Here is a 19,872-nt window from a genome sequence, read left to right as displayed (position 1 = left end):
CTCGTTCTTTTTTTGCTCTCACTTTCACAGTAGAGACATAACAATGACTTGGCTTCTGTGAGTCGTGTTAGGACAGTGTGTATACCAATGCGAAGTGCGAGTGTCAGAGTTGTAAATCCGTTTCCCGTCGATCTGGCCACCAGGGCCGAGGTCAACACCAACAACAGGACGTAGCCGACTTGATGATTCTCTACTTTCTGTTTTTATTCGCATCTGGGATCTCTGCCAGCGGATTCTATGTCTCGAAGAAGATCACAGCTATCGTGGTAAAATAACCTCGTTACTAACCGCGTACCTTCTGCCCGGTTGTTCAATGGCTGTGCTGAATGTCACAATTATGACAATGTATCTTCGGTGTTTCTGTTCCTGGCATGGTTGCGCCAAACTATTCTAACTTGAAATGAGAACATTACAGTTTTTAATTAGTGAATTAATTTGAAATAATTATGCACACATGATTAAATGCAATGATAACTCATTATTTTTCAGTAAAAGAAACTTCAGATATTAGTATAGCGAAAACATCCATCCATTATTTTGTTCTTCATATTTGCACAAGTAATGTTCTTTTTTCCTATATTTTATATATCTTTCTATCGTTCAGCATACGATTCATCTCCTTATATGTTCCATTTCTTCGATATCATATAGGTCTGCGGTTTGGTTAATAAACTACTTTCTTCGTGCAATAAAATTTGTTTCTGCAAAAATGTTTTCGTAGAAGTTATGCGTTTAGAGAAATATTTGCAACAGGTATTAATAACTAATAAGTGATTCATTAATTATACATTCGAAATAAATATACGCCTATCGTAATTTACAAGGTTAAAAACCTAGACACGTCTTGCCCTGAAAACGGGAATTTAAAGCAGACAAGAATGAATCAAGCAGAGTGACGCCTCTGAACGACCGAGTCACTTTTAAATTCCCGGTGAACGGTCGGTCACATAGCATGTGTGTGCATGTGTGAGTGTGCGTGTGCGTGGACGCGTCAGCGGCTAGAAGCATTTAACTTTGTCCGCATTTCAGTTCAACCGGAGAATTTCTCCGAATATTAAAGTGTATATACGGTACAAGTGACGTAGAGGATTCTTGCGCGGCGTCTTTCGAGAAGTTTCCCGTTGGATGAAAGCGGACATGTGCCCAACTGTTTCTCGGGACAGGCTCCCGGTGTCGTGTCGGGTGATGGGACGAGCGAGCAACCTCCACTCCGTACCCTTGAACCTAGCAGACGCTCGCGGTGTTGCCGCCTCGTGCAACTATGCCGTGCCGTCTCGTTCGGCTACACTCGGCTTCTCTCGGACGGTGCTTTCTTCGCAAGAATTCCGCGTCCGGCTGTTCGTCGTCGTTGGTGGCTGGCGCGACGCCGAGTACGCTGACGTCACGCTACGGCGTTACGCGTAGCGTTACGTAAAAAACGTGCTGCTGAACTGCTTTACTCTAACATATCGTATACTAACGGCGTGATACGCGCTACCTATCGAAAAGAAAAGTTTCACCGAAAAATCGTCACTGAGCATTTTAATAAAATAGAACGAAAACGGAGAAATTTTATGCTACAATGATAATACTTTTATGGTTGTATATGGCGGTATATATTAGTAGTTTCTTCCGTTGTTAAACGTTGGTCTTGCTCTATATCTATAGGTTACATTGGTCCATACTTTTCCTGCGAGATTTCCATGTGTTTCTTGACGAATTAGTAGACACATTGTACACTCTGATCACATTTCCCGGTGCTACGTTGAAAGAATGATATTCCTCTTGAACTTGTGATATAACGTAAATCGTAAAGTACTCCCGTAACCTTAAACGTAACAAAATCTAGTGGCTGGTCGTGGGTCTACAATGAGGCTATCCTAACTCTATTTAACGGGGAATAGAAACCTTTTTTTGTTCCGTAGTACATTGGCCTTGCGTTTACAATCATTCTGTATCTGGAACTACGCGCGAGCATGCTTTCTCCACAAGAATTTCATGTCCGCCGACGATACTGACTGGCAGACAACATTGAGAGTAGAAGCTGACGTCACGCGCAGTGTTGCGCGTAGCGTTACGTAAAAAAACGTGGCTGACGAGTCAGAAATGCATCGGTCTATTACTATGAAGACCGTATGATGAATCGAATGTACGGTAAAGTAACGAAGCTAGTGATTTCATCGCGATGAAAAATAACTGGCACGGACTTGGTGATCTTATTAGCATGATTCAGTACAAAGATAACGTATAAACGATCAGTGACTCGTTACGTAGAATAATTGTAACGCAACCAATTGTAATAATTTATATTAGAATTCGTTCGCGTTATTTTAACAATATCAATGAGAAAACTATATCGTTTTACTGTAAATCGTGAGTGAAGTATTTCTTTCCTTTGCTGCCCCTTTACCCTCGCTCGCTCTTTCTCCTAGCGCCTGTCTCCCGTTCGCACGCTCGTGTGCCATTTACGAGGCAAACCGGTTTAGCACTTTTTGCGAACCTCGGCTTCACGAAGAATGTTGATTTTTGCGACGTATACCGCTGGGAACCTAACCTACATCATTATCCGGATGAGCTGGCCGCACTTGAAGTCTCGTTTCCTCGCAGACCTTGAACAGTCGTGCGATTTTATTTTTCGTTTCCATTATTAACACGACGGGGCATGATGCATTCGAGGGTATTCAAGACGAATGTCCTCGAGGCTCGTGACTGGACAAGCAAAACGGCTCACGATACGCACGAGCCCTCGGCATCAGCGAGGCGGTAAGGCGTGTGCCTGCTTCTCTAAGATCGAAAATTCAGTCACGACGGAGGAATGACTTCGTGGTCGGGGACAAATTCGGTGATGCCTCTGTTATTTCTCATTCGTGGCACGAACTATCGCCGAAAATATTTTTACTACCAAACGCGCGCGGCATGAGCCTCCGTTGATTAGCGTAAATGGCTATTGTTCTCACTAACCTACAGCACTATACTCATTATCATTTTTCATTCGTGACGGTACTACCAAAGAATTACAACGGCCTCTCGATAACTACTCATTGCCGGCGTCCGTGCATGTTAACCGTTCACCATGTCGGACTGCGCTAAAATGGCGCCAAAATTTAAAACACTACGACTATTCGAGAAACGTATCGTTGCTCGTGGAATTGTGTTGTAACTTTTACTTGACCATAAATTTAACATTAAGATTGATTATAAGAGAATAATTAATAATCGTAGCGAATGATGAATGATGAGAAATGATGAGTAATCGCGTATAACAAGTCATGAATTGTTGTCTGGATATAAATCGTACTTTTATATTTTAGAATTACTTTCATCCAGAAATGAAGCTATAACTAATTCTGTATACAAGAAATAATCAATAATTTAAATATTATACGAAGTTCATCTCATAGTGCAAGCACCGCGGAATATATGTATATATTACAATATAAACGGGTCTTACTGTGTGTGCAATCAGAAACCGGTTAGACGAAACTTTCGAAAATTCCAGAATGACGTAGTCTTTCTCGCGTATACATATGCACCGTGAAGATACACAACCGCGTATCTCTCATCGTTCTTCATTTACAGTTACTTACGTAAGACACACTCGTGCTTATATCTTAACTCTAGTGCGCATGGCAATCAACTTGGTCACGTTTTATCGTACAAAACACTCGTGTTCGAACGTTATCACGAATGATTACTACAATATACTGTTTGTGAAAACTTGCTGTCCCAAAAAATGCAAATTACTTCCACTTACCTTGATTATGTTGTCAATCTTTACAACATTATGACAAAACATTTACACGGTAACACATAGAATACACTTCGCACTTTTGTAAGCATTGAAATGCTTAATAAAAAATGTACAGAAATTAAATAACGTTATACTTATGCAATGAAAAAAAATGATTCATAAAATGTAATTTGCTATTCCAATTTATGGAATCTATTACTTTGTTCCGTTAAGATATAGAAAAAAAATACTACTCACGTTACCGTTGAGAGATCAGCGTGCGTTAGAAGAGTCTTTAGAACATTGTTAGGACTTCGTTGTCTTTTCGTAGTCTCTCCGGAAACAACTAGAAACAATAGGAATATAATGGCGATTAATTATAAATAGAGGGAAAAATATTTCATATAACACTAATGCACAATATACCATAACTGTAACTACGTTGTTCGCTTGGAGTTCCAATAAGTTTTTCTTCAGTTCTAGATGTTAATAGTTCATTAATTTTCCACTCTTGTATTTCTTTGCGCAACATAGTAACTGGATCATCTTCGTTCATATCATCGTAACTTTTGTTACCGATAGATTCCGGATAATCTTTCGATTTAACGTTTTTCATTTTCACAATTTCATTTTGAGAAGCACTATTTGTTACACGTTGATCTCTTGCCGTTAAATTATTTGTCCATATTCCTCTTTTAGGTAATAACGTTTTCGTGGGTATCTTTGCAGATGACTTTTGTCGTGACTTTATCAGATGTGACCTTTTACTGGTTATAGAACTTGGAGTTTTACCGATTGAAGGAACGTTTCGATTATCATGCGACATCTTTGAAAACTTTTCGATAATTCACTTTTCGTTTCGATAGTTTCCTTCAGTTTTCTGAAATTATACATATCAGTATCAACATCATCATGTGTATTTGTATCAGTTTTTAAAGTAATATTGTATAAGTATTTATTGAGTAAAATTACAGATAATTAAATCCAATTTTAAAATTATATAAAAGGACACATAATTACGAAAATATAATATAGAAGTAAATGAATAAATCAAATTAAATGAGAAACATATTAAGTGTGTAAATATAAAAAATTGAAACACCACGCCATCTATAGAATGTAACGTTCGTTGCGGTAACAGTTTACTTATGGTAGCAAAATAAATATAATTTTGGTTACCAAAATAAGATCACACTAAGAAACAATGAAAATGATATATCGTTTACTTACTTAGAATTCTATCGATTAATTTTGCGGCGGTTGTAACATTGCCGTCAATATGGTAAGAATACATAAAAGCAGCAGCATTAATAAAGCATTGCAATTTACAACCAGCAGAAACGAAAAGAATTTTGTAGGCAACATTTCGCAATTTCGTCTATAGTTACAATATTATACGAGAAATGGGAAATGTTAATCTAGTTAATTTCGTATTGACTTACATTTCAAATACCCAAATGTAATTTGTATAATGAGACATACAAAAAAATTTGATTACCTTTGCAAGCACCCATTTGTCATTTGTTTTTCAGCTGTTGCCACAACTAACAATACTAACACAAAAGATAACATAGTCGTTTCTTAAATAAGTTGAATGAAAGATTATTTTTAATATTTTAAATTGTATTATATTAATATTATATTTCTTGGTACAAATTGTTCATTAGAAATATAACGTTTACTTTACCTTTCAAATAGCAGCACCTCGATATATCCGAAACAAAGACCAAGCTTACTTTGGCTGAATACCACGACCAACTGACATTAAACATCTGCTCGTTTTCTACTGTTGCTTTGTCCTTTATGCTATTACGCTAATAAATTTTAGCCTGTTGAAATATATATATTTCACATGGATTACTTATAAATTTATACGGTATAAATTTATGTTGATTAAATTATTTAAATTGCGTACTTTTTTAAATTAACTCCATGTACGCGTACATACTTGAAGAATCTAGCCATGATATAATTTCTAAGTATAATTAATTAAATGATTGTTCAAGAATTTGTAGCTTTTTTATATGTAATCTCCGCGTAATGACAGTCCGTTAATAATCAGAATATTACTTTATAAACTCGTTTCGACGAACTGATTTATATTCAAAGAGTAAATTACGTTATAATGCGTTCCAAAAATTGTATAATTTAGAATTGATAATATGATGAATTTTCAAGCATGCGATTGCGAAGCAAGTCGGTTGGACATAATAGTTTCAGGATTGAATACGTTTGTAGACTATTAAGAACTTCAGAATAGTTAAGTAATTTCATTTTTTTACATCTTGCAAATGTACAAAGAAGATCATTAATTTCGCTTGACTAATTTAAACACGGCTACGAATATCCAATGAAAAATTATGGAAGTAGAGAAATACGTTTACTATTGGACGATACGTCATGCATGTGTTTGTGGTTAGTAAGGCAGAATCAATGTTTTCATTTACACACACAAATACCATTTACACATCCATGTGTAGGTATTCAGTGCACACGTGCTTCACAAGAGTGATCTTGTATTCTAACCTTAAAGTAACTCGTACCAAAATTCCTTTCGAAGTATACCGAGAACTTCGTTGTGCGAATATATTTTAGGAAAAAAATAAATCATTACAATGGCAATGCAAGTTCCGCCAAATATCGATTCTGAACAAGGAATGAATATTAAATCTGTATGTATTTGTAGTTTATTCATATACAATTCTTAAAAAGAATAATTCATTGAATGTATTTCTTTCAATCGATGATTGATAATATATGTTAATATTCATTGGTGTGACACATAAATGACTGTAATTTTTATTGTGCAACGATGACAATAAATCATATATGTCGGAAATGTAAATTACTAGACTTTTCATGATACTTCAGGTTCGAGATTTTGTGGCATCGTATAATAAATTAATAGAAACTTGTTTTCTTGACTGTATAAACGAATTTACTACACGAGAGGTCAAAGCGAAGGAAGAAACTTGCGCCTTGAATTGTATGGAAAAATACTTGAAGATGAACCAAAGAATATCGCAAAGATTTGAAGAATTTCAAATGCTTGCTAATGAAAATGCACTTGCAGCTCAGAAAAAAATAGCTGAAGGTAGAAAGTCTTAAATATTATACTAATAAAACATATAAATTAATTATTTTTTATATTTTACTACTGTTTAATTTTACCTTCAATTTATTAATTATAAGGGAAATTAAGATGTTATTAAAATTTCTAATATTAATAAAGAATTATATCCAGATTATAGGTAGATGAATAAATTAGGAGTTACTATATTAGGTTTAAATTAGGAGAAAGTAAAACTTAAACTATTGAAATGGTTATTAACTAAATAAATATATTATTGTGTTACCAGGTTAATAAAACATTTTTTTAAAATTTTTATATTTAAACATTTTAAATCATACGTAAAAGTAATGTAAAAAAAGTTGCACTAATATTTGCAATTTTTTACATAAACATAACTATATTTCTAATTATATATGTTAAAAAATTTAACATAGAAGCACCATACAAAGAGATATAAATAATTTAATTCTGAAAACAAATTAACAAAAAATTTGTTTAATTTAACTTGATTTTGAGTGATCAAAATCATGTAATTTTGGTTTCCCATGTATTTCGATATCCATATTGTTTGAGTCCCATTTGAAATGAGAAAATTGAGGTAAAGACTGCATTGAATCCAAGTTTGATGCTGGACTCACAATTTGCCCAAAACTTGTACTAGAAATTTGATGTTCTTGATCATGGATTATTAGTTCTGAATTTGGCGAGTTTGGTGGAGTTCTCCTCAATCTCTTATAACCAGAAAATCGATTAAATGATACTTGGTCCACACAAATAGCTTGAGTGGTATGTCGAGTTTTATATAAAATTGGACAACCTAAATCTCCTTTTAAACTTAAGCTATACAAATTTGCAAGTCGACGAAGTTTTTCTCGCTCAGGCTGCCGCATAGGGTGTAATCTAAGTTCATTTTGTGTCGGATCTTGTAAAAATCTAGAAACTTTTTCGTTAGCTGATGTGATAATTGAATATCCGGGTTTATTATCGACATGACGACGACCAGCACGTATTTCTCTTCCGCTCAGACCTTCTCGAATTCGTTGAATTCTTTTTCTGTAACTTTTTCTTGTTTCAAGTGTTGTGTGCTCAAAATTTCCATGCAACATCATTTGAAATGGTGAATCTGTACTAACTTTATCTTCGTTAGTGCTTTCAATATCATCCCACCATCCTGGTTCTCCAATCCAGTCTGATTGTTCATCATCTCCTAAAAGCAATAATTAATAAATAATGGCAATTATTTTCTATACAAAGAATTTAATACCTTCTCTATCTTCATCATTTGTGATAAGTCCAGTTTCGGAATCACTGGATGAAATACTCGAACTAGATATTCTTGAGGAATCAATGCCATCTTCTGTTTGCATCTTTATGCGATTTTTTGACTTTGTATTTCTGTCAGGTTTTAATGTTCTCATCTCACAATCTGTAGATCGTTCTCTACAAGATCTTTTACGTTTTCCACACCTATAATAAAAAATTCTATTTTAATATACTGTCTATAATTCTGAAATTAAATTGTTTTCGAGATAAACCATACCATATTGTTCCGTATTTATTTTTGCAGTCACTTCGAAGAATTCGCTTTTTGTTTGCAAGTGTTGCAGACATTGCAATAGCTTGAGAAGTCGAAGGATTAGAGTCAGAGTCAATAGCCATTCTTTTAAATTTTCGTTTACGCCTTGGATTTACTCTGGGCGCAAAATTTTCATTAACAGAATCGCTCTCAATGTTGCTGGCATTGTTCGAATTAGAAAAACGGGCAAATCTTTTTGTTTGATTTGTCTCATCACTGTCAGATTGATATTTCAAGGCAGTGTTATTTTTTTGTACATGAATGTCACAAATGGAAGATGAGCTGTCATCTGATTGTTTGTTTATATGAAGTGAAGCTGAAACGGAAAATGATTATTCAACGATTATTCTTTGATTATTCTTTTGTCGCTTTTCAATTGTTAACAATTACTTTTTAACAACTTCTGAAATTTGACTTCTTTGTGTAATGAAACATGATTTCTATAAAGACAATCTTGATAATAGCCCAGTGTCTGCCTTTTAGAAGTAGACTGGAACTAATTTCATAGAAATATGATTAGAATATACTAGCCTGAATTTACTTTAATTTCTATTTGGGAATCATTTATATAATGCTCATTAACTTTTGAAATATCCAGTGACCCTATTTAAAGAAAATTATATACCTTCTTATATTTTTTTTTACTCTATACTTACGAATATTACCCGTGGAACGGGCTCTCCTTCTAATGCCCCATCTGCGTCTCATATTTGCACTGTTATTGCTCTCTTCTAATGCCAAAGTTAAATCATGCACAAGTGCCTCCATTTTTACTCTTAAATCTGCTGGCACAGCTTTTAAAACACGCTCCATTTGAAGGATGTGTTTGTTTCTAAATAATATATATAATATAATTTCATATGATGCTATAATAATAATAATAATAGCATAAGTCTATTACATAATAAGAGTTTTAATTGCTTAACTGTTTTATTAAATTATTACAAAACCATAATGTAAAATTATCTGGCACACATCGATTACTTTCATGTAAATGTATAATTTTGTATTTGAACAATTAATATTTATACGTATATCAATTATTACACATCAAATATTTTCAATGAGCATTTAAATAAAAAAGTTTGTAGTTTCTGAATTATATATGAGCACTATATAAAATTAATTTTTTTAAACAAGCTTATCCGATATTTATCTTGTTTATCATTTAATCACTGATACAAAATTTCAATGTACAATGAACAAACGAAGGGAATCCTTATTAAAGAGTGTTAATTATTAAAAATAAGCCTAGTAAAGAATTTAGAACGCTTCGTATTTCGAATCGGTGACAATACGGAAAAACACATTAACTTTATGTTCACCTTATGCATATATAATTGCGGAAGATATCAGTTCTCTTTAAATTGCTAACATTGTTAAGTAATGTTCTTATTAGCTAACAATTAAAAAGAAAACGAAACGAGCAGTATTAGAAAACTGTCAACTCTAAAAGTGTTTTCACCGTATACCCACAATCTTTTTTATTTTGCAGTGTGCGAGAGATCGTAAACGTACATCTGTATACTGACATATTTAAGGATGTGTGCATGTACGCCTATTTCTCACAAGCAATAATTTTGGTCATGGTTCAACTAACTTGTTACAAGTGAGTTCTAAAATCGAATGAACATCGAAGAATTACATTTCTATAAATACGTATACAAATAAGGCAGATGATGTAACATATTAATGCATTATTCATTAAATATTATTAAAATTTAATATAAACGTTAGATAGAACCGAGCATAGAAATTAGATATGTTGCTAGTCATTTTTACGTAATACAGATCGCTAATTTTAATATATACGTTGTAGAATAGTTGATTAATTTATTATTGCTGTGCCGTTGAAGTAATCTGAGAGACATCAATATTTAAAAATTATGCATGCGATATTGCAGCGCCAGAACTCTGAGGATTGAGAACACGCCCTGAGCATATTTTTTTTCAGCCATTTCCGGTTGTGTGTTTTACGGACGCTTCGCGTGTCCGTCTGTCCAAGGGTTTCGTCGTTTTCCATTTGTAGAGTTCGAACTACGTGTATGGGAATTCGTTAATTCTGAGAACGATACGGTAATTCGAGTTGCCGCGGAGCATGACCACGGTGCGTTAGTGTAATGAGAAATTGGTTGAAATCCTATCGAGGGAAATACTGGCGGTTGTGTAAATAGCGCGTAATGGTGTTTGCGCGTACGTTATGCGCATTCGCGGACAGATGAGCGCGGGATTGTGGCACCCAGACGCGAGGGGACTGTAGTTACGGTCGCGCTTATGTGTTGAAACGTTTGATGGAGCTTTTTGTGGAGTGACGAACAACGCGAAAACAACGTTTTACACGCATCGTTCGTTGAACCACGTAGTATCGGTGTTTGGTCCCAAAGGGGCCGCACAATGGACGGTGTCAACGTGAATGGCGGGAATGCCGATGAGGCGCGCGAGAATCCTAACCTAGAGGCTGGTAGTATGCCGGATCTGCAGGAGACGCAAGTTAAAGCAGAAGCGGCTGCTAAAATGGACGGCCAGGAGGTGAACGGGGACATTAAGGGTTCACTGAAAAAGGGTACGCAATTGAATGTTAGAGACAAGCTACGTAAGTTCGAGGTAAATCCAACTAGTACCATTGAAAGTGATACAACATTATATACAAAAGGACGCAAACGGAAGCTATCGGATCCCGATGGTCTCACCTCGGAGGAGTCGATGGAGTTCAATGGATTTGACATACAAGCGGACAGTGAACTGGAACCAGGGAGTCACGTTCTCAAGAAATTAATTGGTACTGATCATTATTGCTACGCTCTGCTTCGGGCACTGGCTAATTGTTTATCGTTATGAGTCATATTTTCAGAATGAGAGATTGTGTTAAGTTTACAACGGGCCATTACTTTCGTAGTAGATATATTACTTGTTCGATATTCAATAATTTGAGTTTGTTGTTTAATCGTCGCTCATTAAAGATTAATCAGAAATTGTTAAGCCAATAGTATTCGATATAAATATTGCCAGTAATATTTAAAAGTGCAATATTTAAAATTAAAGCATTGCACGTTATAAATTTAATATATAATAAAGTATTAACAACAAACTTGGAGAATCGCCATATATTCTAAGAGATATAAATATTTTTAAAAATAAGAAATTGGGATTACATTAATGTAGGAAGCTTTTCAGTCAAAAAGCTATCAAAATTAAGTAAGTTTTTCTTAATTTTAGTATTAATTTACAACTATTGTATAAAGCATTACGTTTATTTAAAGTATTAATTTTAGAATTATGGCTATGCTTATAAAGTGATTCTAAATTTTTAGTGCCTCTAGATTACACGCGTTATATAAGCAATATAGTAATACGTTAATAATAGAGCAAAGATAATATTTTGTTTAATTTATGCAGATGTATTAAAGTAAAAAGAGAAAAGTTAAACAGTATTTCTATCATTGCAGCTGAAGCTGAAGTAGCAGAGGCTCAATTAGCAAAACGATTTAGATACAGTATAAAGAAGAATTTTGATAGCAGAAAAGATGAAGAAGATTCAGATGATAATAGAATATACGAGTCCGAACGTGTGTTAGATCTGGATAAAATAAAGAAGGAGAAAGAATCGGATAAATCTGAAACAGATTCTACTGGAATACCAAATACTGTGGAGTCAGAAATAGAAGTACAAAAAACAGATGAAGCTTCGTTTAAATCGACAAATTCGTCGTCAGCGGCCAGTAGTCCGGGAGCGTCGATAAAATCGCGAAGTAGTCGTATGTTGCGTGGAGTTAGTCCAGCAAGTACGGGGAAGCAAAAAGTAGCTATAGATATGTCGAATCCAGCATTCAAAGAACCTTTTAAGTATGGTTGGAAGCGAGAATTGGTATTTAGAGCAAGTACCGATTCTAGTCTGAAAAGAATGGCTGATATTTATTATTACACACCAAAGGGCAAAAAAGTCAGAAGTTTTAGAGAAGTTGCGGAATTTCGTAAGTATTTATTTCTAAGCATAATATATTAACAACGATGTAATGTACTTGCAAATAAGTGTTATATTGTGTTTGTTGCAGTTAATACGAAAGAGTTAACTATTGATAATTTTACATTCTTTAAAGAACCAATTGGTCTCGACGATCCAGAAAAGGAAATAATTCGAGATGCAAAAAGAATAAGGGTATGTAATTTTGTTTCTTAACTGTTTGTTTACAGAAAAGTTATTAAAGTTCATGAAAAAATTTTACAAGCTATTAATTTTGATTTACATTGTAGGGATCTGGAGTTTCTTCTACTCCACCAAGAAGAAGCATTGGATATAAAAGGGGTACTCCTGGGAGGAAGGTTACAGAAGAATCTGTGCCTATGCCTGCACCAGTACCCACAAAAACTGTTATGAAATCACCCAAAGTTGTATCAACAGGATTTAAAGTCAAAGTGCCTGTGAAAAAAACTCCACACATAAGTATGCATTTACATTGTAATTTGTAGTTTTATTCGCTATTGTATTTCTATCTTATTTAATGTTGGGTCATAACATGAAATATCACTTTGTGGTTGAAATATTTTAATTGATAGATATGCCTTATGTTCTATTTTATAATTTCTGTTAATGGACTAGTTAAATTCAGTTGTTACTGAAGTAAAAGTGTTTAATTATTGTCCTTGATATGGAAAATTGTTTTTATAACCATTTTTGTTGAAATATGTTTAGATATAAAATCAGAAAGAAAGTCACCTCCTCAAGAAAGTGAAATACTTCCACCCCAACGGACTACAAATACAAGAAGAAGCCAGCTGCCTATAGAAAAACCACCACCTCCTAAACCGAAAAGACAATTAACGTAAGTACTTATATGATTATTTTAATATTACTTTCTTTTACTCATATAGTGTACAAATGTGATTTAATTTGCAATATTCGAGGGTATTCTAAATGCTTGAAGGTTAAACATGTTATAAACATGTTTAATGTGCTTTGAAAAGGCCCAATGAAGGATTTACAGCATGTGCATTTATTATACTTTTTTATGAAAACAATTTCCTGTTAGATTCTTATACATTAGACATATAATGTACGATGTATGAAGGTACGCAGAGTAAATTAAAATAAGTAATAAGTCAATTTAAAAATTCAGTTTTAAGTACTACCACATTGCAAATACATTTGTTTGCTAATTACATTTCATAGTTTATAATCGTGTATTTAAAATTTTCACTTATAATTGTGAAGCAACTTTTTCTTCAATGGATGTGTTTAAAGAAAAAGAACTACAAATTTTACATTTTGCATTATAAGCTCAAATATATACTAGCGCAGATTTTACATTGAGAATATTAAAATGCATGCTGTATCGCAAATACATGTAATCACAGAATTATTGAGATCTTATTCTCAAAATAGTTGAAATGTTTCCTTCTATATTTTTCATAACTGTATCCTCCTTTCTCCTTTTGATCCTTTACATCCCATTCTAAAATTTTGTGTTTTATTCCTTAACCCCTTTCCCCAATCAACGCACATCTTACAGGCCCAAAGTTCAAGAACCATGCAGTATAAGATGCTCAACAAGTATGGGGTTAATACCAAGCTTACAATGTCGCGTGTGTCTCTGTTTATATCATCCAGAATGTGTTGATGGTATGGAATTTGCAAGGAGTGATGATTATGTTTGCAAGGTAGGTTTCTTACAGTAAAAGATACTTTTTATCTGTAATATTTAGTAGTTCAAATAATTTTGTATAGCGTTATATCTACATAGTTTGCAATTTTTGGTGCTTGACTTTCAAAATGTCCATTTAACCCTTAAATGAAAGATTTGTGTTAAATGCCTAAAACATGTGTGCAACATATAAATTAGTTGTAAAATAAATTATTATAAATTTCATTTTTATTCACATATACTACAATCTCCTGTTTGCATTTGTGTGTTTATTATTTTGTGAAATAATGTTGTTAAATGACAGTGTTATACATTTAAGGATTAAATATTATTTTGATATATTATTTCCTTTTTAAATCTATCTTTAAGTTTTACATTTTGTGTTATTATAAGTATATGTAGAATAAAATGAAACTGACAATGTTACTAGAATAATAGTTAACAGCAATTATGTTTTAACTAAAAAATGTTAATTTTGTTGTAGAACTGTCGGCAGGATACTAATGAATCTCATCAACCACAAACAAATCCATCTTTGACACCTCCCCCACTGATACCAATTAGTATGCTAGGCGCACAAAGTACAAAAGCAAAGCATCAAGTAAGCCTAAGCCCACCAAAGCTTCAAAGAATTCCAAAATCTGATAACCCAGATTCACAATCGCGAAATACTACCAAAGTTCCGAAAACACCTTCAACAACATCGCATTCCTCTTTAAATTCGGATAAAAAGGAAAGCAATTGGTTTGCTCAGGCAGAAAATGAGTTTTTGCAAAGTCATGATGGAACTTTACCGAAACCAGCTCAAAATATTGCCCTAATGGGAGGCAAAAGATATATTGTAGTGCCAAAAAATAATGCTATGGCTGTTCAGCCGGCTATAACAGTGAAACCTGATAAAATCGGTGACAAACCACCTGTTCTTCAAGATGGCACACTCACTGATATATCAAACGCTATTGACAATTCTATGTCTGCGAAGTCACGCGTTCCTCTGACAACGAAATCATTGACAAAAGGTGTTTTTGATAAATTAACTGATAAGGATACAACGAAGAATATGTTGCGTACAGAACTTCCGCCATGTTCTGTAAAGGAAAGAGTTGAAGAAACAGGCAGTAATAATGACAAAGCAGACACATTCACTACACATAAGCTGCAAAATGATTTGCCCAACACAGCAGTTCCTAAATTAGACGTTGAGAAATCAGAAAGTTCTAATAAATCATCCGAAAAAAAGATTATACTGAATAATTCAAATACGACTAGTACAAACAATGATCCTTATAAAGTAGATATTCAACAGTCTATGACAAGTAATTTGGGTACTATTAAAATAAGTAGCAAGTAAGTGTTTGTTTCTCAAACACACCTGCATATTTATTTTTACTTCCTTTTTTTTTTTTTAATACTTTCTCCATATAAGTTAAGGCAACTCTCTTTTGAGGTTTTGGCAGTTGCTTTGTACATATTGTATTTACAAGATATATGCGTGTTTTTTGTATCACGTACATGTACATGTTGAAAATATTTCATTTTATTTGAATATTTTATACAAACATTGTAAAACTTTCTGTAGAATAATTCTATGAGAAAAGATGGTTCTATGGAATGTTTAAAAATGCTACATGTAGTTACGCATAGTATTTTGTTTTATGCAAAATTTGTTATAAATAGTATTGTAAATGCAATATATACGGATGTTTATTATATTTGGAAATATAAAAGTTCGAGGTGAAAAATGAATTTGATTTTATCTTGTGATCGAAGCACACTGCCTTAGCTTCTTAGAAATGCGGCCAAATGTTTGAGACGTGTAAAGAAACGAACAAAACAAATCTCATGTCGTTGGTTCTTGCAGGTATTGTGTAATTGTAGTATCAAAGTAAAAGTTTGGGTTTCAGTTGACATAGTCTTTGTTAAAAATATATGCAAAAAATTTGGTAATCTGTTTGCATACGTTATTTACATTCATGCTACAATTACAAATACAGCTACTGATAAGTGCTTCAGTGGAAAAAATCTAATTCATTTTTACTTTTTATATTTACAGATATAAAGACATGTGCGAGCTGAAACACAAAAAAAAACTCTTAGTGCGTTTTCCCAAAAACATCCTAAAATCCTTATTCCTCATTATTTCCGCCTCTTATTTATGTTTGTTTTTTTGTTTCTATATTTTTACGCTACTTTGAAAACGATAAACTTCCGACCTTTGGAATTGTTTTCGGAGGCTTTTATATTTATATTTCTTACTTAAACAGTGCAAAATTGTTGGCATTATTGTTGTAAATCATTGGTCCTTTGAAAGCCTCTTTAAAAATCACAACTTTCTTCTTCATTACCATTAAGCAAAGTTGTAGAGATTTTATGCGACAAAGTAAACTTACTCTTTTGTTTAATATAAAATTATGACCAACATTATACATGTAAAATTAGATACCGTTATTGTTATATAAGTAGGCTAGTATTTCTGAAAAACGTTACCTAAAATATTTTTATTTTAATAATTACAGAAAGAAACAGAATCAACAGGATATGGAACAACACCAACATTTTATGGATTCAGTTTGTGCGGGTTATCACGCACTGCTGCGTATATTTCAATATCTTAAGGTGCAAGAGCTACTTAGAGCAGCGAGAGTATGTAAAATGTGGCGGGACTTGGCCGCACATCCTTCTCTATGGAAGACAGTACGAATGAAAAATAGTCAAGTAACAGACTGGGATGGTTTAGCGGATACATTGCAAAGGCGTGGTACTCAACACTTAGATCTTCGAAAAATGCTTGTAGCAGGCGAATCTGACAGCATTTGGAAGAAATTTTTAGTAGTAATACCGCGTGTAACTAGCCTTGTCAAACTAGAATTATGTAAATGTCCTGTGATGGTTGTCGAAGAAGTTGTTAAGTGTTGCCCTCAGTTAGAAGTGTTGAGCGCAATGTCGATAAAATGCGATTCCTTGAATTTGGAATCATTCGGAAATCTCAAACGTTGCCAAGAATTGAGGCTCAAAGCGATCAGCGGAATGTCTTTACAAGAAGATCTCACGCCTTTGCAAGAGTTAACACAATTAACACAATTGGTAAGTATAACTGAAAGTTGTTGCCAATTTTTGTTACTTTGGCAATTTTTGCGATACTTGAATAGCGTCCACGCTTTCCTTACTTTCTATTTTCAAAAATAATTTTAGAGATATTATACACATTTTATTAGATTTTAATTTTCTTACTAGTAGGACATATTCTGATTTAAAAATAGTAATGTCTGTCCAGTTTTTCCACGAAAATTTCTAGATATACTCTTTCCTTTCTATACTAATTGTCGGATTATTTGACGTACATTTAAGTTAAATGTATATTTCAGAGTTTAACGTCAGTTAAAGAACTTGGAAAGAAGAAAATCGACATTATACAAGCGTTAGTGAATTTGGAAACGTTAGAGTTGGGAGAATGTTCAGATTTCCCGGATAAATTTGGTACAACAGTTCTGATAAAGTTACAAAAGTTAGAACGACTTAGACTCGAAAAGGGGCAAGGCTCGTGTTGTACATTCGACATTTTGGAAGGTGTATCGAAATTACAAAATTTGAGCCAAATGGAGTTAGTCAATTTCGATGTTAAAAATGGCTTCGATAAGTGTCTTGCGAACTGTAAGAATATCAAAAGGTTATTAATTATACCAACCTACATATCTCAGTCAGCGACGTCCAATAATATGGTGCTTGGAGGTGTTACTGAATTATCGAATAATTTGACCCACTTCGTATGGGGCGTCACACTTGAGCTACTTAGGGTTACAGAATTATTTGTTGATCAATGTAATTTAATGAGCAAACAGGTTACTGGTGATTCGATACCAGTCTTAAAGCCGGTGCCCTGTCTAAAATTAATCGAAGATGTTGAGGATGAAAATGACAATCAAAAAGGTACTTTGAACAAATGTAGACACGTATACGCATGCATGGACGCAGCACGCGAACAGGGTAAATATGTTTTTCATTTAATCTAATATATTTTCGTATTCCTTTTAGGCGATGATAAACAACCAAGTTTGACAAATCCTCAAGTCGATATATTACCATTGCCACAACTTCAAAAACTTTTACTAACTGCATTGCCTAAAACGAGAGTTAAAATCTTGAAGATACCTTTCCATGCTACGTGGCGGCAAAGCATTTCAGATACTACTACGCAATAGAAGAAAATGAACTAATGTGTACTAATAACATATATTATAGAAGGGAAGAAAAAGAATACCTGAGATACAAGAGAACTAGAAGTTTTGTAAATTTGACTCCATAGTGTCTGCACAATTTACTCCAATACTTACGAATTGGATGAAAAGTAATTTAAATATTTATGTACTACGTATTTTGTAGCCTCTTTAACAACTCCCCTTGTATAGTGTACTGATACACTCTACAGTAACCATTGAATACTGTTCTACTTGGAAGTTTTTAGTGATAAAAACAGGGGACCACAATCGCATCGCGTGCTACTTTGGCTGCAGGAGCAAAATTACATGGGAGGCTGGTATCCTTGTGCAAATTGTTTAAAAACTCATGAAAGTTTCGACACGTTTGACAGCTACAAATATTGGAATGTATGGTTTGCAAATTATTTGGTTATACTGTAATGTGTATCTACTGTGAACAGAAATGTTTGAATTATAAAAAAAAAAACGAAAGACGCTGTAAATGTTTAAAATATTTATACGACGTTAAGATTTATGGAAATATCGCACACACAGTTATTAAGGGGACGAAGTATACATCCTTTATGATTTTTACAAAAAAAGTAGAACTTTTATTACGTAAGCAACGCATCGAGTCAAAAAACAAATTGTAGTTTTAATTTCGTGATATACTTGCGGATTTCGATAAATTTCTATTGAAGTAGCAGTGAAAGGAGAAATATGGTCTATAAGGCTCTATTTAGAGGTTAGGCTGTATAAATAATGGTATATAATTACAATAATTATATGTGTATCTTTAATATTTAAGGTACGAGTTTTCCGCTGCAAAGAAATACGAGAAACGTTTATGGGTAATATTGTAAAATGAATAGTTATGATTCTGCATTAACGCATGATCAAACATAGCATTATAAAGACGTAGTTATTTATCTGTACTTTGTACAAATTGCGTAATCGCTGCAAAAATTTTTTAACCAGAATATTCAACTACTCTTTTAAATGTTATAGCTATTTCATTTTCTTTTTCTGTTATTTTTGTAATATATTTTTTGGAAACGATATAACAATTTAATGTAAAAGTAAATTTTATACTTTGATCATAATGATTAGAAGTACGAGAAGTTTTTATCGGAAAACATTTATGTTGGCAAGTTTCAAATAATGTAAACATTGATTCGCGGATAGCGATAAGTGATAAATTAATTAATACATCGGTCTGTTTTTTTATATACATCGTTCTTCTCGCCCATGCTTCGATTACTTTTTGTAAAAAAGATTTTACAATTAGTCATTTTATCTTGCAGCGGAAATATTCGATTGTTTTATTATGTTTAGTTGTACACAAATCGAATAATTTATAAACATTAAGGGGGTTCTAAAAATGTATTTCTAGTGAAGGACATAAATATATAAAAGAAAATATTTTTTACGTTAAACATGAAATGTGAATATTATAAAATTAAATATAAGCATAAATATTCATGGCTGTTAGCCTACGAGTATTACAGAATAATTTTATATCAAATTAATAAATGTTGAACACGTAATGGATGCTTTCTTAAAAATTATCTAAACACTTTTCTTTTTCTAAGTGTTTATTTCGTTTCAGTATTTTGTATCTTTTGTAACTAATTCTTTATTTTTATTATATTTTCCTGGTTATGAAAAAATTAACGATT

The 19,872-nt window shown here is 33.2% G+C and overlaps 4 protein-coding genes and 1 long non-coding RNA gene across 7 annotated transcripts in view; 3 read left to right on the top strand and 2 right to left on the bottom strand.

Moving 5' to 3' along the window:
- The window catches only part of LOC143424879 (uncharacterized), a 48,071-nt gene extending 42,464 nt beyond the window's left edge, over positions 1–5,607 (bottom strand). The window contains exons 1-3 of the mRNA XM_076897238.1: positions 5,397–5,607; positions 4,136–4,589; positions 3,968–4,055 (exon numbers count right to left, since the gene is read on the bottom strand). Coding sequence (XP_076753353.1) covers positions 3,968–4,055; positions 4,136–4,535 — 488 coding nt within the window. The 5' untranslated portion in view covers positions 4,536–4,589; positions 5,397–5,607. The remainder of the gene's footprint in view (positions 1–3,967; positions 4,056–4,135; positions 4,590–5,396) is intronic.
- Positions 99–3,220, top strand: LOC143424756 (uncharacterized). The gene is made up of 3 exons (XR_013101967.1): positions 99–266; positions 1,905–2,275; positions 2,412–3,220. It is a non-coding gene; the product is annotated as an uncharacterized LOC143424756 (long non-coding RNA).
- Positions 5,608–6,231: 624 nt separating the features above from the next.
- Tim9a (translocase of inner membrane 9) lies at positions 6,232–10,003 on the top strand. Its single transcript, XM_076897022.1, has 3 exons — positions 6,232–6,381; positions 6,581–6,803; positions 9,854–10,003. The coding sequence occupies exons 1-3, from the start codon at positions 6,325–6,327 to the stop codon at positions 9,868–9,870; spliced, it is 297 nt and encodes a 98-aa protein (XP_076753137.1). The 5' UTR covers positions 6,232–6,324; the 3' UTR covers positions 9,871–10,003.
- LOC143424695 (G patch domain-containing protein 2-like) lies at positions 7,230–10,001 on the bottom strand. 2 transcript variants are annotated; one of them, XM_076896938.1, is made up of 5 exons: positions 9,891–10,001; positions 9,015–9,190; positions 8,323–8,674; positions 8,047–8,249; positions 7,230–7,989 (listed from the first exon to the last, which is right to left on the bottom strand). In XM_076896938.1, exons 1-5 carry the CDS (start codon positions 9,908–9,910, stop codon positions 7,283–7,285), a joined length of 1,458 nt encoding a protein of 485 aa, XP_076753053.1. In that variant the 5' UTR covers positions 9,911–10,001; the 3' UTR covers positions 7,230–7,282. The 2 variants fall into 2 exon arrangements, with proteins under 2 accessions (XP_076753053.1, XP_076753054.1); XM_076896939.1 differs by lacking the exon at positions 9,891–10,001 and adding an exon at positions 9,684–9,870.
- A 301-nt stretch (positions 10,004–10,304) lies between the features above and the next one.
- LOC143424661 (uncharacterized) lies at positions 10,305–18,196 on the top strand. Of its 2 annotated transcripts, XM_076896876.1 has the most exons (11): positions 10,313–10,921; positions 11,012–11,137; positions 11,805–12,329; positions 12,411–12,514; positions 12,610–12,799; positions 13,049–13,178; positions 13,866–14,013; positions 14,482–15,344; positions 16,514–17,081; positions 17,363–17,924; positions 18,030–18,196. In XM_076896876.1, exons 1-11 carry the CDS (start codon positions 10,753–10,755, stop codon positions 18,194–18,196), a joined length of 3,552 nt encoding a protein of 1,183 aa, XP_076752991.1. In that variant the 5' UTR covers positions 10,313–10,752. The 2 variants fall into 2 exon arrangements, with proteins under 2 accessions (XP_076752990.1, XP_076752991.1); XM_076896875.1 differs by having other exon boundaries at positions 10,305–11,137.
- Positions 18,197–19,872: the final 1,676 nt, after the last annotated feature.

The sequence above is a fragment of the Xylocopa sonorina genome, chromosome 6, assembly GCF_050948175.1.
Source record: "Xylocopa sonorina isolate GNS202 chromosome 6, iyXylSono1_principal, whole genome shotgun sequence".
Lineage (NCBI taxonomy): Eukaryota > Metazoa > Arthropoda > Insecta > Hymenoptera > Apidae > Xylocopa > Xylocopa sonorina.
Note: the sequence above shows the minus strand (reverse complement) of the source record. Positions and strands in the feature narration are given on the sequence as shown.